The following is a 19,162-nucleotide window of genomic DNA, read 5'->3' as shown; positions in this document are numbered from 1 at the left end:
CTAGACGACGATTTTGACAGCTCCCCCTATGCTCACAAAACAGGTGTTTTCGGGGTCTAAGCTTCGCAAGACAGCTATTTAAACAGCTGATCGGCAGTTCACAAAGCGGCTTTCCTATGGCCGATCTTCACTAGACAACAACAATTCTTCCCCATTGGAATGCATTAAACAGGTTTCAATGCATTCCAATGGGGAAATGCTTTTCGCTAGATGATGATTTCGCTAAACAGTGATTTCAGTGGAATGGGATTATCATCATCTAGCAAGGCAGACTAACTTGAGCAGACTAACACGGCTACATCCAGAGAAAGGCACTGGAGGCCACTGGATAGAGCAGCCTCGTGAAAAAAAAACTAAGGACAGAAGAAATAAAACCACATAACTGAGCAGTGCAAAGCCTAACTCTGCCTGATGTTTGCTTCTTTCAGAGAGAGAAGTGCACCTATCAGAGTGCTGGATGAGAACCAAGGAGATCCAGATTGAAATCTCTACTCAGCCATCAAGTCGCAAGGCTGTTTTCAGGATAAACGGGAGGAGGGAGACAAAACAACGCAGAGAAACCAAGGTGTGGGCAGAGTGTTATAAAGAGCAAATTTTGTGGTCAAACTGTGTCTGGGCTATACTGCCTTCAAGGACTGGAAGGGCCCATAGAATTCAATATTCCTTAACCTCCAGGAGAACAAGCTGGATCTTAGACATTACTATGTTAGAGAAGAAGAAGGAAGGGCAAGAATCCTTATGTTTAGGGATTCCTCCCCCCCCCTTTTATTTTTTTGGTTTTTTTCTGGTATGGTGGAGCATCAGGCGCCCACCTGCAGTCTAATGTGGCATATTCCAGGCACAAATTGACAATCACTTTTGCTTTTTGTGTCAAGGGAGTATTGAAGACTGGATCGAACACAAGCAGTGACAGAAAACATCTCGATAGCCGGAAGTCCGAAGCTGGGATCCAAGGCATAACCAAACTGAAAGCAATTAATATTAGAGATGTGCAGATTTGTGTTTTTGGACTACAGCTATAGCTGCTGGGGAATTATGGGAGACGTAGTCCAAAGCAATGAATCTGCACACCTCTAATCCTTCTGTAAACACTGGGAAAGGCTGCCAATTGTTTAATCCATTCCAGTTCCACAACCAGTTTGTGTTAAGCTCTACTTCCCCTTACATAACAGCAACACATCTCCCGCCAGAAAGGAAAACATAGCCATCTCCCTGGTATTCATCTAAAGCATTTCCCATCAAGTCTCATCTCCTTCCCAGCCCATCGCTAGTTCTTGGACCAGTCCTCTGACATTATTCTGAACTGAGCAGAAGGAACACAACCACCCACAGAGGCCTAGTTGCCAGATGGTGCAGGGTATAAATCCAACCAACCAACCAACCAACCAACCAACCAACCAACCAACCAACCAACCAACCAATAACCATATATTCACAAAGGCTTTCACAGCTGGGATCTAATGGTTGTTGTGTGTTTTTCGGGCTCTTTGGCCATGTTCTGAGGGTTGTTCTTCCTAACATTTCGCCAGTCTCTGTGGCCGGCCTCTTCAGAGGACAGCACTCTGTGCTCTGGTGATGCCGGCCAGAGACACTGGCGAAACGTTAGGAAGAACAACCTTCAGAACACGGCCAAAGAGCCCGAAAAACACACAACAACCAATCAATAACCATCTTCCAACTTTGCAGCCCCAAACCATCAGCCAGCCCTGCACAAACCGTTTGTGTGAAAGGAGACACAAAAGCAAGCCCAACTCTTAAATTCTAAACCTTCCATTCAATACTGCAAGTATTTGACTGCAGAAGAATTAGGGAGAGTTATTTTTAAAATCAGGTCTCCTGCACGGTCAGGTCTCCACTTTAAAATAAAAGAATTATATGCCTCACCCACTAGCAACCCAACACAAGGAGTGGTCACAGACAGGGGAAAAAAAGAATCCAGTAGAAAAGGTCCATATATGGACCCCAAATAAATAAGGTTTGTTGTTATCGTGTGCTGCCATGGTGACCTTAGCCGGGTTTCCAAGACTTGTGAGATGTTTAAGGTATAGTTTATTATTGCCAGACACACCCAGGGAGTTTCATGGCCAAGCAAAGCTTTGAACTTGGTCTACTGAGTCTTCTAAATTTGCTTAGCTCTTGCTTATTTTCCTTTTCTCAAGCATATAGAAAGGTGCCCAGTACTGACTGGCCCTTGTGTGTGTGTGTGTGTGTGTCTCTAACACAATATCCAATATTCTGGGGTTGTCTCTCATCCACATACTCACTAGGTCTGATCCTACCAAGCTGACCAAATCAGATGGGCTGTGCCTAGGGTGTCATGCTGATAAATACATAAATGAACTATGAAGCCTATTCAGACATCATTAAAGGTGTTGAGGATATAATTAGGGGCCCTGCTTCTGATACACCACCACCACTTGAGTCTACCCCTGGCCTCCACGAGTACAAGGTAAACCGTGTGCAGAAGAAGAGCTTTATGCCATGGTTGTCTACAAGGAACCTCTTGGGCAGTTCAGAATCCAAATCACGGAGAGCTGTCAATGCCATAGAAGCCTCCAATGCTCTCTGTAATATTCTCTGCAAGTATATCCATGGATGGCTAAGGCAGTGCTAACATGGTGATGCAACAGAGGGGAGGAACTACTTTACCAATCAGGGTCACAGGTGCTTTACGTTGCCCCCCCCCCCAGCCTGCTCACAAGGATTCTAATAAGGATGCTTCTTCAAGCCACATCCTGAGCCACAGAGAAACCTGGTTCCGGATTCAGAACATGTGCCTCTCCCCCCCTCCAGATGCAACACCCATCAGCCTTACCCAGAAAATCCAAGGACAGTGGAAGATGGAATTAGATGCTATCAGTATGTGGAAAGCCACAAGTTGCTCACCCCTGACCTAGCTTGCAGACCCATTTTTGACCACAGTCAACCAAAGAGATAGGCACTACTAGAAACAGCCATTGAACTTCCATTCTAGAGCAATGAAGCAACGCACTGGGTAACAACAGTGTGTATATCTGGGTTTGGGGCCTCCTAAGAACTACTTAGAAGTGCACAGCTGGAAGGGACCCTATGCCTCATCAAGTCCAGCCTCTCTCCAGGAGATCTCTCTCTCTTTTTTTGGAACGGGCAGGCTTTTAACAAATGACAGGCTGCTGTGAACATCTTACGTGTTCTCCTAAACAGCAGGTTTAGAACTGTTTCATCATTTTGATGGGAACAAGACATGGTGCGGAAAGGAGTTGCTCTGGATTCACCTTTTGAAAAGGCAGTAATCCCCTTGCAACCCAAAGCTGTCTCTGTTTCAGGCACTGCTTCCCACTTTTGGGCCTCCAGATGTTCTTGGATGGCAATGCCCAGAAATCCTGGCCAACACCGTTAGCGGTGAAGGCTTCTGGGAGTTGTAGTCCAAGAACATCTGGGTGTCCCAAGGCTGAGAACCAGTGGCCTAGTGTGAGGACTCAGCGGGCAGTTCTGTGCACTTTTTCCCCTTCAAGGCTGAAGATGATTTTCCATAATGAGTCAAGTGAAGCCAATCAATAGTCCATCTAGATGGCTTTGCCTTGTGTTGACGGTAAACATGGCACTTCGCAAGGGTGTAAAGTTGACAGCGTCTCATTAACACACCCACCAGGGATTTTGTCTCCACCCCACCCGCTTAAGGAAAATAATCAGCTTTCCAAGCTGCACCCATATTCATCAAACAGAAGAAACAGACTTGGGGTCATATATAAATTTGAATATATATGGAGATAAAGAACCCCCTGGCTATGCTTTCACCCTTCCAGCAGATGTCCTCAAGATTTCCTTAGCAAATAGGAATTAAAGTGGCCCACCTGATCAGGTGGTTGTGGCGGTGAACAGGGCCAACAAATTCTGTGCATTCCACAATGACTTCTTTCAATGATTTATCCTGTACCTGGGAGTAAAGTCCCACTGCATTCAATATATCTTGCCTCCAAGTGCCTCAGATGGTACCGTGCAACATATTTACTCCCGAGTAACTGTGCAGTAGGCTGCCATTCCAGAGGCTCAAAGGCACTTCAGCCTTCAGGGTGTACTGTTCCTTTGGAGGGCTCACTATGGGATGGAGGGCAGGGTCTCCTTAACGGAGCTACGGGGAGAGAGGCGACTCCCGGGCAGCCTAGGGAGCCGCTGAACCAGGCCAGCCTCAGCCACCGGCTTTTACGCCCTCATCCCCGATCTCCCCCGGACCCTCCCGCTTGGCCTCGGCGGGCCGCTGCCCATGGCCGGACCGGTCTGAAATCTGGACGAGGCCCGTCGGGGGAGGGAAGGAGGGAGGGAGGGGGCGGCGGAGAGGCTATGTCTGCAAGCCGAGCTCCGGTGGGGAAGGTTACCTTGTGGGGAGGGGGTACTACTACAGCGCCCAGCATCCCCCAGCCCGCTGGGCCAACGATGGGCTTTGTAGTCCCCCACCCACCCCAACGGCCGTGCCTCCGAGCGGTGCCACAGGCGCGCCAGTATCGGCCCCACTGCGGGCGTCCGGGCGCACACCGTTTGCCGATGGCGCGCCGTTTGCCCTCGGCGGAGCGCCTCTCCTGAGCAACGTGCGAGCCGCCCAAAGGCTGGGCGGTGGCGTTTGAGGAGGGGAGCGGGAGGGGGAAAGGGAAAGGCTCCCCCCCACTCCCTAATTAGCAGCCGCCCAATTAGCAAACGCTGCCTATATCCAGAACTCTTTCCAAAGCCTTCGCTCGCTGGTGGCGTTCTCCTTCTCCCTATCCCATCATCATCATCATCATCATCATCATCATCATCATCATCATCATCATCATCATCATCATCATCAATACCCTACTCTTCCACCCTCAACCTATTTATTTATTTATTTTCTGACCAATGGTCATTCTGGGCGGTTCGCAGCCAGAGGTGTCATCCAAGAAACACCAGATAACATAAGGAGGGCAACACCATTGATCGAAATCCTCATAACATTTAAAGGCGCATCTTTTCCTTCTTCTTCTCCTCCCCCCCCCCTCTTCCTACTCGCCTCCTGGCCTGTGAAGCGCCCCTTTTGCCCAGCTCTCCCTAATGGAACTGGAACCCAGCATAGGGGTGTGGGTGTGGGTGTGTTGGGAGGGGCGAGGGATGGAGGAGGGAGCGCAGAGGCTGGCTTGCAACGGGAACCACTCCCGATGGCTCGGGCGCGAGCCCGTGGCGATCCGTGTGAGTGCGCCTCCGACGCGAGTGTCAAGGGCGATGCGGAATACCTGCCTCTCTTGCCAGTTTGCCTGACACACTGGGGCTCAGCCCTGCGCGCCCGCGCCAGCGCCAGAGCGCGCGCGCGCACACACACAGAGAGACAGAGAAAGACGCACGCACGCACGCACACATCCACGGGCGTGCGCGCACCCACCGAGACCACTCTCGTGGGACTTTCCCTCGGTGTCACCAACCCGTTACCAGGCACGGAGGATGCAGTGGCGGCGCAGGGAACGGAACGGAAAGGAACGGAAGGGATCTGCCCCGTTACTTCCCCAGCTCCTGGGGTGGACCTGGCTGGGGACCGGGCGGGGCGGGGATGCTCGCGCGTGTCTCTACGCCAGCCCAAGGGAGGAGGGAGGGAATCCGGCCTCCCTCCTTGACGCCCTGATTTATCATCTCCCATATCCCAGCTTCACTTGCCACATCCTGGCATAATTAATTTAAGAGGGAGGGAGGGAGGGAGGGAGGGAGGAAAGGGAGGGAGGGGGCCAGAAGGGAGGGCCGGGAGAGGAGGAGGGAGGTTGGCTTCAAATCTGCATCGAGAGCCGTGTCCCCACATGCATGGCCCGCCAGAGAGCCTGAGGTGGTGGAAGGAGATCCCCGGCTGGCTAGCCAGAGACGGGGTCGCGCGCGTGTGTGTGAAGCGAGAACAGGAGAAAAGACGTGGGCACCCCTTTGAATGGCGGCGCCCCCCCCCCGGGAGCTGGGACAAGCGCCCCCTCCTCACGACCCCACCTCCTCCTTTCCTCCACCTTCCCTGCTCGGGAGGTGAGGTGGGCCGACGAACTTCAGCACCAACGCCGCGAACAGCAGACACCGGACGCCTCCGGGCTGTGCAACCCCCCCCCAAACACGCAACACGCGAGTAAGGCAGGGGGCAGCGGGCGGGGGGGGGCTGCTTCTCTCTTGCTCCTCTGTACACACACACACACGCACACACACACACAAGGTGTGTGTGGCAACCAAGGCCCTTGAGGCTGGACTCACAAGGCCCCCCTCCCTAGGCGAGGCAGGAAGAGAGAGAGAAAAAAACACACACACACACCCCTCCCTAAGATTCCCCCCTTCAAACATGGCGGATGCTCATTCATACAACCACGGATCTGCTCGCCTTTCCTCCCCCAGATTGTTCCCCCCCCCCCACTATCTCCTGTAAAAGATGGGCCGGGGTGGGGGAACCAAGCAGGAAAAAAAAATGCGCTCCTCATGTTTCCGTTTCTTTCCCTCCCGAGAACCAAACGACCCCCGGAGACATGCTTAAAAACACGGTATGTGTGTGAATCGGGTTGGGCGGAGGGTTTGTTACGGATAAAAGAGAGAAATCGCCTCGTCTCCGCGTCCAGGCGGCAGGAAGGAGAGCGCTCTGATCTGGGCGAAAACCACAAAAGGGACTTACTTCATTTGCTTCACGATGGTGCTTTTTCCGGATTCTCCAGCCCCTGTGGTGGGGAGGGGAGGGGAGGGGAGGGGGGGAAAGAGAAAAATAAAACCCCTGTAAAAGCAGCGCTGGGCGAATGTGACAATATAAGCAGATAAAGGAGATTACAGAGGGCGAAGCAGCTGGGCTAATGGTTGCGCGGGGTGGTTGTAGGGTGGGGAGAGAGAAAAAGGGATCCGTGTTCGTCTGAGGGTTCTTTTTTCGGGGGGGGGGAGAGATCGCGCTAGTATTCCGTGCAAAACACTAACCCCCCCCCCCCTTAGGAACATACCTGTTGGGGTTAAGTAGGGAAGGACTGGGCAGGCTTTCTCTTTGGGCCAGCCATTTATATATATATATATAAAAACACGGTGCGCGAGAGGGAATGAAGAGAGAGCTGAGCAACACGCCTAAGAAATGCATATGGGGCGGCGGCGGCGGCGGCGGGGGGCCAGCTTGGCAGGCCATGTGTGGGGCTGAGCAGGTAGTGAAGGGGCGGGCGGGGAGCCATCCGTGCCATACGGCAAAAGGTGGGGCCGAAGATGGAGGAAGGAAACGCACGCCTGGATCCACACGCTTCCCCCACCGTTAAAACAGGCAATGTCTTCCATTTTATCTGACCCGGGGCGGGGGTGGGGGTGGGCGGGGGGAGATCAGGTCGCTATCGCCCCTAGAGGTGTTTTTTTTTTAATTATTATTTCTTATCGATTTATTTATTTCTTAAATGCATGCATCGCCCCACCAGCGCGCCCTGGATGGCTTCCAGCCAGTTTAAAAAAAAAACAACATAATCACATATACACACACATATATGTATATGATTATTTTTCTGTTTAACATGGGAGAGGGGGAAGGGAAACAGAGGAGGGGGTGCAAGCCAAGAAGGGGTTTGTTTGTTTGTTTATTGCATGCAACTGGGGGGGGGGTTGAAGAGAGGCCGAGGCGGCTGGAAGGTGCAAATATAGCCACGGAGATGCGGGTGGGTGGGAGGCCACACCTGGCTGCCGAAAACCCTGGATGGCCGGCAGGGTGGTTGAAATCTGACCTGAGGGTGGGGGGCAGGAGGAGGGGGAGGGGGGTCTCCGGGGGAGGGAGAGGGGGGGTGGAAGGGGAAGAAGCAAAAGCACCCGAGGCCCCCCCAACCGCCCCCTCTATCTCCACCCCATACACACACACACACACACACACACACACACATACCTAGCAAAAGCAGCTTCACGTCTTTGGCGGCGCTGATGCCATCTTCCTTGAGATTCTTCTCGATGGCTTTACTCCGCTCCAACGCCGCTCGCTCTTCGGCGCTCAAGGTACATCCCATGGCTGGCCGCGAAGCGCTTATCCCGGGCTGGTGGGCACTTTATCTTCCCCCGGGGTCCCCCCCACCCTTTCTCAAGAGGCTCCAAAAAAAGGGGGGGGAAATAAAACGGAAGGCGGGGAGGGAGGGGGGGTTCCAGGAAGAAAAAAAACAATCAGAACCGCAAGCCAGAAGGAGGAGGAGAAGCAGAAAAAAAATCCCACCAGCCACCAAGGAAGAGGGGAGCGCTCCCTGTGGCTAGGAAGAAAATAATAAATAAATCCTGAGCCCCAGGGGAGTAAGAAAAGGAGAGGGGGGAAAAAAGAGAGAGATTATTTCGCCCTCTTCCTTTTTCCTTGGCTTTCTCAGGCTGGTTCTGGAGACCTTCGGAAGCGCTCCCTTTTTTCCTCCTCTTTCTCTTCCGTCTTTTCTCTGCGTCTCTCCCAGCAAATCAATGCATCCAAAATGAACCCCGTTTCCTTGAGGGGGGCTGCCGGCGCGGCTGGCGGTGGGTTGCACAGGCGAGGAGGGGCGGCGGCTGGCGGCAAGAAGGGGGAGGACCAGGGGTTGCAAAAAAAGAGAGGGGGGATCCTGATTTTTTTTTAAAAAAATGATTTTCTTCCTTCCTTCCTTTTCTTTCTGTGTTTTTTTCTTCCCCCTCTAAAGAGATCGCTCCTTCTCTCGCTCTCGGAAGCTGGCCGGTCGCTGGAAGGAGATGCTGACGTCTCCTGGCTCGCTGGAGAGGGAAATAAATATAAATATTTTTCTCTCTCTGTGTGTATGTGTCTCTGTATCTCGGTGATAGATGGTTTTTGGTTTTCTCTCTTTTTTTTTTTTGTCCTTCGCTCGCCTAGATGGGTTTTTTTCCTCCCACTTTCGGGTTGGTTTGGTTTTTTTTTTCCTCCCCCACTTCCTCGATGCCTCGGTAGGGGCTGATCTGGTGGCAGTCGCTGCGGCGGTGGTCTTCCTCCCTCTTCCCCCTAGCCTGGGGGGTTTCTAATGGGCGGCGGCGATAGCTGCGAGCGATCGCATCGCCCGGCCGATCCTACTGGAGAGCAATGCAGAAAGAGAAGGGGAGGCGAGGCGAGGCGAGCCAGCAGCCAGCCAGGGAAGGCAGGCAGGCAGGCAGGCAGGCGAGAGGGAGGGAGGGAGGGAGGGTGGCTGGGTGGGAGGCCGGCCTGGAGGGAGGGAGGGAGGCAGGCAGGAGATGCGCGGCCGCCTCTCCACCGGTAAGGCGAGGCAAAGGGAGGCGAGCCGGGCTGCCTCCCTCGTTGACGTCTGTCGCGCATGCGCCCGCCAATCCTTGGCTGGGGGGGGAGAGAAAGATTGAGATCAAGGCAGCAGAAGGGAGGAGGAAAAGAAGACGCGGGGGTGCATGCACGGATTGGGTCCCCAGTTTTGCGACGCGTCCAATGAGGGGGCTCGGGGCAACAGCCCCCGCCTCCCTAAAATTGCTCCGGCGGCGGCGGCGGCGGCATCGCCCCCCCCATGCCCCACCCTGCCCCATATCTCCCGGTCCCTTGGCTCCGGGCGCGGCGATGCGGGGGGGGGCGTCGTGCAAGGTGCCAGCGAGCGCTGCCAAGCACCCCCCCCCGACCATTGCATTTCATTGCATTTCGTTGCGTTGCGTTTCGTTTCGTTTTTGTCTCGTTTCCAGCCTTCGCCGGCCATCCTTCCCTTCCGTTCCTCCCGCAGGCCCGGTTTTGCACAAGAACAAAAAACAAGCCCCGTGCAAAGATAGGCGACTCCTAACGCGGTTGCAGATTTATATTTATTTGTTTTATTCCTTCAGTTTGTATCCCCTTTCCCGTTCGTGCCCAACGCACGACTCTGGGCGGTGACAATATAAAACAGAGGGATAAATTGAAAAATAAAAGCACTGGAAGCAAATGGGGATAATAGGCGTCTTTATAGTGAAGAGAGAGACTTTTGTGATGAGAACAACTCCACTCGTTTGTCTTTGCCCTCTACGAACAGTCCCAGCCTTAGAAACTTTTTTTTTGGACTACAGTTCCCAGAATCCTCCACCCGAGCCTAGACTGTACTGGCTTGAGCATCCTTGGAAGGGTAGTGCAAAACGAAAGAGGGATGTCTCTGTAGTAACACAGGCACCGAGCAAATCTTTGCAAAGACAGAACTCCAGAAGAAATAAGGTTCCAGATACAAGAAGTCCCAGTTTTGGGTCCTCATCTCCAGAGGTTCTCCACTGCCGGTGGTTGGCTGGCTGAGGGTTATTTTTATTTTATTTTTAATGAAGTGTTGTGCCTTGTTTTGAATCTGTTTTGGGGCATTGCTTTCAATTACCCTTTTTCATGTGGTCTCTGTTGGATTCTTTTCCATATTTGTATACTCAGGGTTTCTAGCTTTTAAATGCTGTCTTTTGGTGATGTAAAAGGGCCGTCATGCAAGAGAAAGGCTGGGCAAAGGCCTTTTTGAAATAAATAAAATGTACGGCAAACACCTAAGTCGAGGCGATTGTTCCTTCAGGGCCGTACATGGTCCAGAGCGATGCAAATCCACGTGTTGAACTGGAAGCAGAAATATCTGGCATTCTTAATGGCAGTTCCCATCCAAGCAAGTAGGCAAGGAGCCACACCATAGATTTCTGAGCAGTCTTCAAAGGCACGTCTACATAGGCCCCATTACTAAAGACTAGTTTGATTACTAGAGTATAAATAACTGTGCCAAGATGCATCCTCCTTGGTTATCTATGCTATGTGATGACCTTTAGGAAAATCTTGCAAAAATTGGCTTTGTTGATGTTGCATGCTGTCGTATTGCTTCCAATTTATGGCAAAACCTATTAATTAGTGTCTTCCGAAAAGACCTATGTAGCCCTTCTAAGATCTTGGGAATTGACGGCCACAGCTTGCATTACTAAATCAAAATATCTCACATGGGTTCCTCCATTCTTCCTGATGTCTTTACCTTCTTCCTGCATGATTAAACTGCTGGATAGCTCAGTGGTTTAGACTGGATTTGATTCCCCTTGACAGAGACAGGACTTGATTTTCAAGACGGCCCAACATTCACCAACAGATTTTCCCCTGGATTTTGGTGCTCTCTAGATTCAGGTGCTCTGAGGCAATGCCTGATTGGTTCTATTCTAGTTACACCCCTAAATCTCTCTCTGTGTGTGTGTGTGTGTGTGTGTGTATGTAAGAGAGGGGGGTATGTGTGTGATTCATTTGGTGGACAAGTTACCAAGAGGAAACGAGAGATTTATAAAAGTGCATCAAGGCTGAAATCTTGTGTAGGTCAGCTTGGTTTTGTGCTGTCTGCTTGCAATTATGGGGTGTGTGTGGCTTATGTACAATACAACAAAGTCACATGCATCCGGAATTGCAAAAGGAAGTCTTTCATCAGAAGCTGTTCGCTGCTGATAGCATTCATGCTGCACAGGTTGGACCCCACCCAACAGGATTTCTGCCAAAATATGAAGAACATGGAGAAGGCATTTTCATTGCTCGTGTAATATGACAAATAGGGGGGCGGGTTGTCCAATTAAATTGGTTCACAGGAGAATCAGGATGGACAAAACTATGAGACACGAGCAAGGAATTATTTGTATAAAACATACTTTACTTGTGATCTTACTAGGTTACCTTAGGCCTCTGCATTACACCAAAGTGATAGTCCTAATACTTTACAGACTCTTGTTAGGATTACTGAGAATGCACATTCTCATTTGAACAAAATCAAATTCTTCTATCAAGAAGTAGAAAGCGTGGTGCTTCTTTTTGTTCTGCATGACCCACGAGAAGGCATTATGGCAGTTGAAATCTGATGGAAGAAAGGATTGTTGTGTATTAATTTTGTTTACCACTGATCTACACCTTAATGAAGTATGTGAAATTGTTTTAATGTCTCTCTCTTAGCTTGAACAAAGGTAGGGACTTCTTCCCTCGTTATATATCTATTAATCAGCTCATCCATGCAGGTTTGTTTGGATTGCTACCCTATTATGTAATGTCTTAAATGCTTTTTCCAACCAGACCCTGAGACAAAACAAGACCATTGCAACTTTAGCTAAAGAAGAACTCTTTTGAAAAGGAGCCTGGGTCAAGTCAGTTTCACCATTCAGTTACCCAAAGAGAGTCATTGACTTGTGTCACTGACTTGTCTTATGCCATCATGTTTATATTAACTGGATTTTTTCCAGTATATGGCTAGTGTGAATATTACAACTGTCCCTTCATTTCACTCCTTCCACCCCCATAACGAAAATAAGCGTGCATGCGAAAGCTCATAACGAATCAAACTTGTGAGTTGTACTAAGGCTACATGACCAGCCATTACATTTCGCCATAGTAGACATTTGTGCTGAGCTTAAAGTTCTGTTGTGCTTATGTGCTGTCGGGTCACCCCCAACTTAGGGCAACCCCATGACCGAGCAATCTCCAGAATGTCCTGAACTCTACCGTTCTTGCAAACTCAAGGCAGTGGCTTCTTTTCGGGACTCAACCCATCTCACATTGGGGTCTTCCTATTTTCCTACTGCAAATCAAATCTCTTTTTTTTCCATGACAGTTTTCTTTATTATCCAGCCTTCACATCCAGGTATTGTAATTGGATATACGATAGTGTGGATGAGTCAGAGTTTGAGAGTTCGATTCCCCCACTGGGCCTCCTTGACGGGCTGGACTTGATGATCCCTTAGGGTCCCTTCCATCTCTGCAGTCCTAAGATGGTGGTGGTGGTGATGATGATGATGATGACACTTCATGCAACCATCTGTGAGCTGCAGCCAGTCAGTTTAAAAATTCTTCTGTTTGTCAAAGGCTAAAAATACTTATTATTAATGTTGTTGTTGTTGTTGTTGTTGTTGTTGTTGTTGTTGTTGTTGTTGTTGTTGTTGTTGTTGTTCAGCTGATTGGGAGCTCCATTTTTTAAAAAAATGGACTTTTCCAAAGCTCAGGTTCCCACCACAAACCTTTCAACTGAGGAATTCCATTCCAAGCCTAATTGCAGCCTTAGAAGCTTTAATCTCTCGCTGTCAATCTATGTCTTCTTGGCACGTCAGCCTATTGTGAGAGACCCTAAATTTTCACCTCATGAGAAAGGCTCATTTCACCCTTCAGGGGTGCCTAATTTCAGGGGAAGGTTTTTGACTGTGCTAATGTGGCTATGAATAGAAATTATATTGCATTTTTTAAAAATCTAAAGTAAAATAAAATAAACGTGCAGAAACAGTTTTTCATAAAGGAAAGGTCTCCTGATGGGTTAAACATCATGTTCCAGCAGGGTTTGTTTTAAACTTCATTTTATTTTAATTTTTTTTGCATAGTTTGACAATGATAAGAAACAGGACATTTAGGTGAGGAAAAAGTATAAGTTGGAGGTTTATTTTCATACGACGGGGTGTGGAAGTGGAACAAAGAGCTTAGGGGACAAAAAAACACACTACCCATTGAAATAATTCACCATGACACAGATGATGGTTGATCGTTATTCAAGAGAAATATTTAACTTGGCAGCTGCTAATATTTCCATAGTGTTTAGAAGCTCCTTGGCAAACCCGCAGTGTAGCTATGCTGCAGACTTAATATATATCCATTTAGTTACTGGGGCTTTCCCCACAGAATCATGGGAATTGTAGTTTTGTAAGGGAGGCTGCCATTCCTAGATATTTATTACCCCTCTTCCAACGAACACCTCCCAGAAAGTTATTTCGGAGTGGGTGAGTGCAACCTTTATAAACAGCTTTAAATTTCTAATGTGGGTTCAATGCCTCATTATGTTGTTCAGCATAATACGATGAACCCAGTAGCAGTTCAGACTTCCAGGTCTGTGATGGACCCATGTTCTGTAGGGAAAACATTGTGTAGAGTAGAGAATACATTTTGAGGAGGAGCACCTAGTCATCTCCATCACACGGATGCCCTTCGCTAGCTTATTGTAAAACCACCAGTTTTAAAATAAACCTTACATCAGAAATTGCACGTGTCCAATATCAAAACCGTGTAAAAGCAGAGATTACAAGGTTCTCCTTAAAAATATAATGAAATGGATCTGAACGAGCAGCCATCGTTCGGCATACATGATGTGCTTCCAAGAATATTTTAACCAGATGGAACTACTTATTATTTATTAATCGACTAGCTGCATTTCTCTTGGGCCTTGCCTCCAGTGAGGGACACGCTCTCCACCCCATTCTTGATTGAGGAGGTTAGGCAGACAAAGTGTGACCGGGCCAAGGTCACTTGATGAGTTTCATCTCTCGGTGGGGACCAGAACCTGAAGTTCGAAGTGGCCAGCCTGAGACTCTAACCTCTACAACACACTGTCTGTCTGTCAAGCTATAGAAAAAGGAGAAATGGGAATCAAAGCCCGAAGGTTTTGAGAGATTAACTCCTTTTGCCTCCCCTTTTGATCCAATCATACCAGAGGTTGGGAGTTCAAATCCCCCGCTAAGCCTCCTTGGCAGGGGCAGGACTCGATGATCTAGAGCAGTGGTCCTCAACCTTACGCCTCCAGATGTTCTTGGACTACAACCCCCAGAAGCCTTCACCACCACCTCTGCTAGCTAGGATTTCTGGGAGATGAAGTCCAAGAACATCTCGAGGCCCAAGGTTGGGGAGCACTGATCTAGAGGGTCCCTTTTTCCAGCTCTGCAGCTCTAAGATTATGTTATAAATAAAGAATAAGTTTTTAAGTTCTCAAGTTGATGATTTTTCTATTGGGCTAATACCTGGACCCAACAGATCACACATCTTACCTACTAAACCTACCAGCCCTTATGCCCTGCCCTGCTGAAACCTTGTACTTCAACTGGCCAAAATTCATTCCTGACTCTGTCTATGGACCAGGTATAATATTGGGAGGTCTCCATTGGGAAGGTTTTTTGTTTTGCTGAACTCTGCAAATTAATAGAAGCACAAAGAGTGGACAAGTAGATTTATGGAAGATATATCAGACACCGGAAGCTAAAGACTTTCATGTCACCAAAGCAGTGAAGAACCTGAGCTATCCATGGTACTGAACCTTAGTTCATGACTGGAATTCAGCACAATGGAGAGCTCCTGGAAATGGTTGTGGGTTTTTCGGGCTCTTTGGCCATGTTCTGAAGGTGGTTCTTCCTAACGTTTCACCAGTCTCTGTGGCCGGCATCTTCAGAGGACAGGGGACTCCTGGGATGGTTCTGATTAAAGCCTGGAGCAGATTCATCCGTACAATGCCAGATTCCACTGATGGAATCAGTCGAAAGATTGACCTCTTCAATGTTGTGTCTGTTCATGGAAGACAGACCAAGAATAACAGACTCAGGAAATACAGTGTTCACATTTCGTGAGGTTACTTAATACAGTTCCCAATGAAGGCATCTTCTCATAGCACTAAACCTACCAAGAAGCAGATGAGGTGAAGCTGTTGCATAACACGGACCAATGTGCTACATACTGTCATTCCAAAATATATGTCAAACAGGGATATTCAGATTGTCCACTATTAATGACTCTACTATAAGAACTTCAGTTGGAATTAGTTGCCCACTTTTGCATTTTAAAGGACAAAGCTCAAGGCAACATTTGGGCCAAATTGGGAGTTACAAATAGCTTATCCGCCAAAGAAGGCATTCCTTAAACTCTTTCCAGATTTCCTGTCCTTTGCAGATTATCTGGCTTTGCTTTGTGATGGGCAAGCACAAGATCCATTTTTCAAATATGATCGCTGATACAAAAAGCTCTGCCTGCATCTCATCTCTACAACTAGCCCAGTAGTCGGCTTTCCTTTGTAGGTCAGGCATTTTATGGTGGAGGCACATAATGCCAGCTGGCTGGATAGCTCAGTGGTTTAGGACTCTGACTGCAGAGCCAGCCCTTGGGAGTTCAATTCCCCACTGGGACTCTATGGAGAAGAGCCAGCCTGGGTGGCCTTGGGCCAGCTGCAGAGTCTCAGGATACCCTGAGAAAGAGGGAATGACAAGCTACTTCTCAGTGCTGTTTATCTGGAATTGACTTGAATGCACATGGAGGAGGAGGAGGACAGGGGGCAAAAAGAGCAGAATCTTCCACATTTTTCCAGGCCCATCAAAGCTAATCAAGTTTCAGCTAATTGTCTACCACATTTCACGGCAACAAGCGGGCAGTTGTTTAAAGGAAGAAGAACATCCTCCAAATGTCATGGTAGGAGATTCTCTCAGCTTCCGGGGCACCCGGTCTAGCTTGCTTCATTTATTGTCCCTTTTCAGAACCTCAAGATCCATGGGATAGCTTTGACATCTGATTTCTCAGGCCTGAAAGACCGTCTCAGTTGTGTCTCTCCAACTCTTCATGTGCTTTCAGCTCCAAAGGTGAGCCACCTGCGGCTTCTGTTTTGATCCCCTGTGATCTGTGGTAAGAGCATTTCACATTTAACCTAGCATGTTATTTCAATTAGGATTTTACCCAGAGCTGCCGCAGAGAAGCAATAGTGACATCATTCCTTGGTATGAATATATTATAATAGCAATATTAAAATGATTAATAATATATCCATCTCTCTAGAGCCAAGATACATATAGAGTGGGCTGATCTGTGGTCTGGATTTATTTAGAACTGCTGAGGTTTTAACCCCTTCATCATCATACTTTCTCTAGCTTTATCCTTCCTGTACATGGCAATGTTAAGTCGTTGTCCTCAAATGAACCCTGTACAGTAAATAAGGCAGCTGAGCAGCATTGAGGAGAATAGATGTATAATATGGGCAAGGAGGATATCCTTCCATAAGGGTGGGTAGGTTTTATAGAGGCACATCTCCAGGGATGGGGATTCATGACTCGCAACTTGCAACTTGCCCCTGAATCTGACCCAAGTCACATGAGTGACTTTGACTCAGACTCAACTCAGTGGATTCTGGGGGGATTCAACTCCCAACTCAGACTCATTTGTTGGAGTCAGAGTTGGTCCCAAATACTTAGCAATGTCCCTGCAACTTTTACAATGGATGCAACTGCCAACGGGAAGACCAGAACATTGACTACAAGGTGATTTCAAGTTCCTACCGAGAGATCTTGCAAAGTCCAAGAAGTGTGGGTGAATGACGAGAGGAGAGAGACTGGACATAGATCTGCTATCATCACAAATATAATTTCATGCCTCCTGTAGGGTGTTTCCTTTGGAAACTAAGTGAAAAGGTGGAATGTCTGTACCTGGCATGGCTAGAAACCATTTAGCTACCAGCACTGACCTAGTTTTTGGTCAATGAGAAATATAACTGTTAGTCATGATTATCAACTATTAGTTACATTTCTCATTGATCATCAAGATCATTCCCATTGCCATCAAGCTGATTCTGATTTATGGTGACACTTTTCTGGGTTTTCTATATACAGTGGGACTGTGATATCCATCAAAAATCCATTCCAAGCCCCCCTCACTCCATGGAGGCTGAAAAATGAGGAAGCATTGAACAATGTATATGGCATGAACTGCTCTGTCTAGTGGCCAGTTCTGGTAAATACACCCTGGAAACACATATAAATAGCTATTTCTGGAATGTTGTATTTAATATTTTTGGTTAGTGGATGTGAATCAGCGGATATTAATCTTGTCGATGAGGGGGGGTCCTACTGTACTGAGTACTCACATGTGGTTTACCATTCTCTCCTTCAGGGGATGCTCTTAGACTGTATGCAGCTTGCCCAATGCCACCCAGGCTGGCTCTTCTCTTGGAAGGCACACAGTGAGAAACACCCAGCCTCTAGCCCCACAGCCAAATACCTCATAGAGCTATACAGCCTAGAAACTAATAGTTTCAAAGTTATCTTCAGGTGTAACGAGTAACGCCCATGTTACATAGGTCAAAGAAGTGATACCTAGTTACTCTCTATAGTTACTTTTAAGGGATACTTTAAGGCATTTGAGAGCCATTTTGAAAGGCTTTCACAATTCTCTCATCAGTCCTAAGCAGCAAGGAAAATATTCTTGGCTTGGATCTTCCTGTTTTTAGAAACATTTCAAAATGTAGTATCATTAATGCTCAGTAGAGGAACCAGAGAGCATTTCTCTGTATTTTTCCCTGGTCTCTTAGTAACACATGAAATTACAGTGGGGTCTTGACTTGAGAACTTAATCTGTATTGGAAGGCGGTTCTCAAGTCAAAAAGTCTGTAGGTCAAGTCTCCATTGAAAACCGATTAATCCTGTAACAGGCCGTTTTTGTTCCATTTTGGGTTTTTTCTGGTCTGTAAGTCAATTTTCAGGCTGCAAGTCAAACCTAAATTTTGCGGCCAGAGAAGTCTGTAACTCAAAAAGTCTGTAAGTCAAGCCGTCTGTAAGTCAAGGGTCCACTGTAGTAATTACAGATGCGCCACTGGACTCCACCACCTAGAATTCTCCAAACCACACCTACATAGACCTACCTTTTGCTCACCTGGAACAGGGCCTGTGGGTGATCATGAAACAAAGGAAGGCTAATTGCCTTAGAGAGAGAACAAAGGAGTTGATCGTGGATGTCTGAGCCAGCAGAGCCTACAGGCAATGCCCTGAGACCTCTTTTATTGACTTAGCATGATTTACTGTACATAGTATGTTGTGAGAGACACACATAGGATACTAGTTACCTAACCATAACTAGGGTTGGCTAAAATAACCCTTTGATCTTACTCTCTACCTCTAGGTGAAGGGGAAAATAAGAAGGGGCTACCCCACCAGTTGGTAGCTGCTGATTCCTGCCAGGAGTGTATGCACGTCACTGGAATAGAATGCAGCTACAACCTTTAAGCAGACGTTTCCCAGAAAGACTTACCTCCAAGGTTGCATGGCTGTCATGGGCCTTTGCTTCCTGTACAGAAATGGAACAGATTTGAAAGATGTTTGGAGAGAATTAAACGAATATGAAAGAAAATATTGTGTCTAATGTGTGATCATGAAGAACATTGAACCTGGCCATGATAATGTTTGGATTCCAGCCTAATATGTTGTTTCAAGGGAAGCTTGACGCTATGCCCCCCCCCCGGTCCCCAAGCCTCTGCAGGTGTATACCCAATCATATGTGAATAAAGCCCTATTTGACTTTTTTTAAACCATGTAGCTTCAACGTACAAGGGGGGGGGGAAAGAGTGCTAGGATCCCAATACACAGGAGTTAAGCAGACAACAATTTTCTCAGTATGAAGATAAATCAATGGACAGTTATATGGAACCATGTATATAATATGACTGTCAAAGGCACAAGAGCCCTGCTAGGAAAAAACCTGGCCGTATTTGGATTGGCTTTGGGCATTTTTTTTTAAAAAAGAAGACCACTGCAACTG

General features: G+C 48.0%; 1 protein-coding gene and 1 long non-coding RNA gene across 5 annotated transcripts in view; one reads left to right on the top strand and one right to left on the bottom strand.

Moving 5' to 3' along the window:
* Positions 1-8,997, bottom strand: part of GNAO1 (G protein subunit alpha o1) — a 137,029-nt gene extending 128,032 nt beyond the window's left edge. The window contains exons 1-2 of one of the 2 annotated variants that reach the window (XM_072980956.2): positions 7,838-8,997; positions 6,617-6,659 (exon numbers count right to left, since the gene is read on the bottom strand). In XM_072980956.2, coding sequence (XP_072837057.1) covers positions 6,617-6,659; positions 7,838-7,955 — 161 coding nt within the window. In that variant the 5' untranslated portion in view covers positions 7,956-8,997. The remainder of the gene's footprint in view (positions 1-6,616; positions 6,660-7,837) is intronic. The other variant, XM_072980957.2, reaches the window with a different exon arrangement.
* On the top strand, positions 7,857-18,754 carry LOC140702226 (uncharacterized). 3 transcript variants are annotated; one of them, XR_013538612.1, is made up of 3 exons: positions 7,857-7,944; positions 16,120-16,221; positions 18,527-18,754. It is a non-coding gene; the product is annotated as an uncharacterized LOC140702226 (long non-coding RNA). The 3 variants fall into 3 exon arrangements; XR_013538613.1 differs by lacking the exon at positions 18,527-18,754 and adding an exon at positions 17,242-17,871; XR_013538614.1 differs by lacking the exon at positions 18,527-18,754 and adding an exon at positions 16,308-16,395.
* Positions 18,755-19,162: the final 408 nt, after the last annotated feature.

The sequence above is a fragment of the Pogona vitticeps genome, chromosome 10, assembly GCF_051106095.1.
Source record: "Pogona vitticeps strain Pit_001003342236 chromosome 10, PviZW2.1, whole genome shotgun sequence".
NCBI lineage: Eukaryota > Metazoa > Chordata > Lepidosauria > Squamata > Agamidae > Pogona > Pogona vitticeps.
Note: the sequence above shows the minus strand (reverse complement) of the source record. Positions and strands in the feature narration are given on the sequence as shown.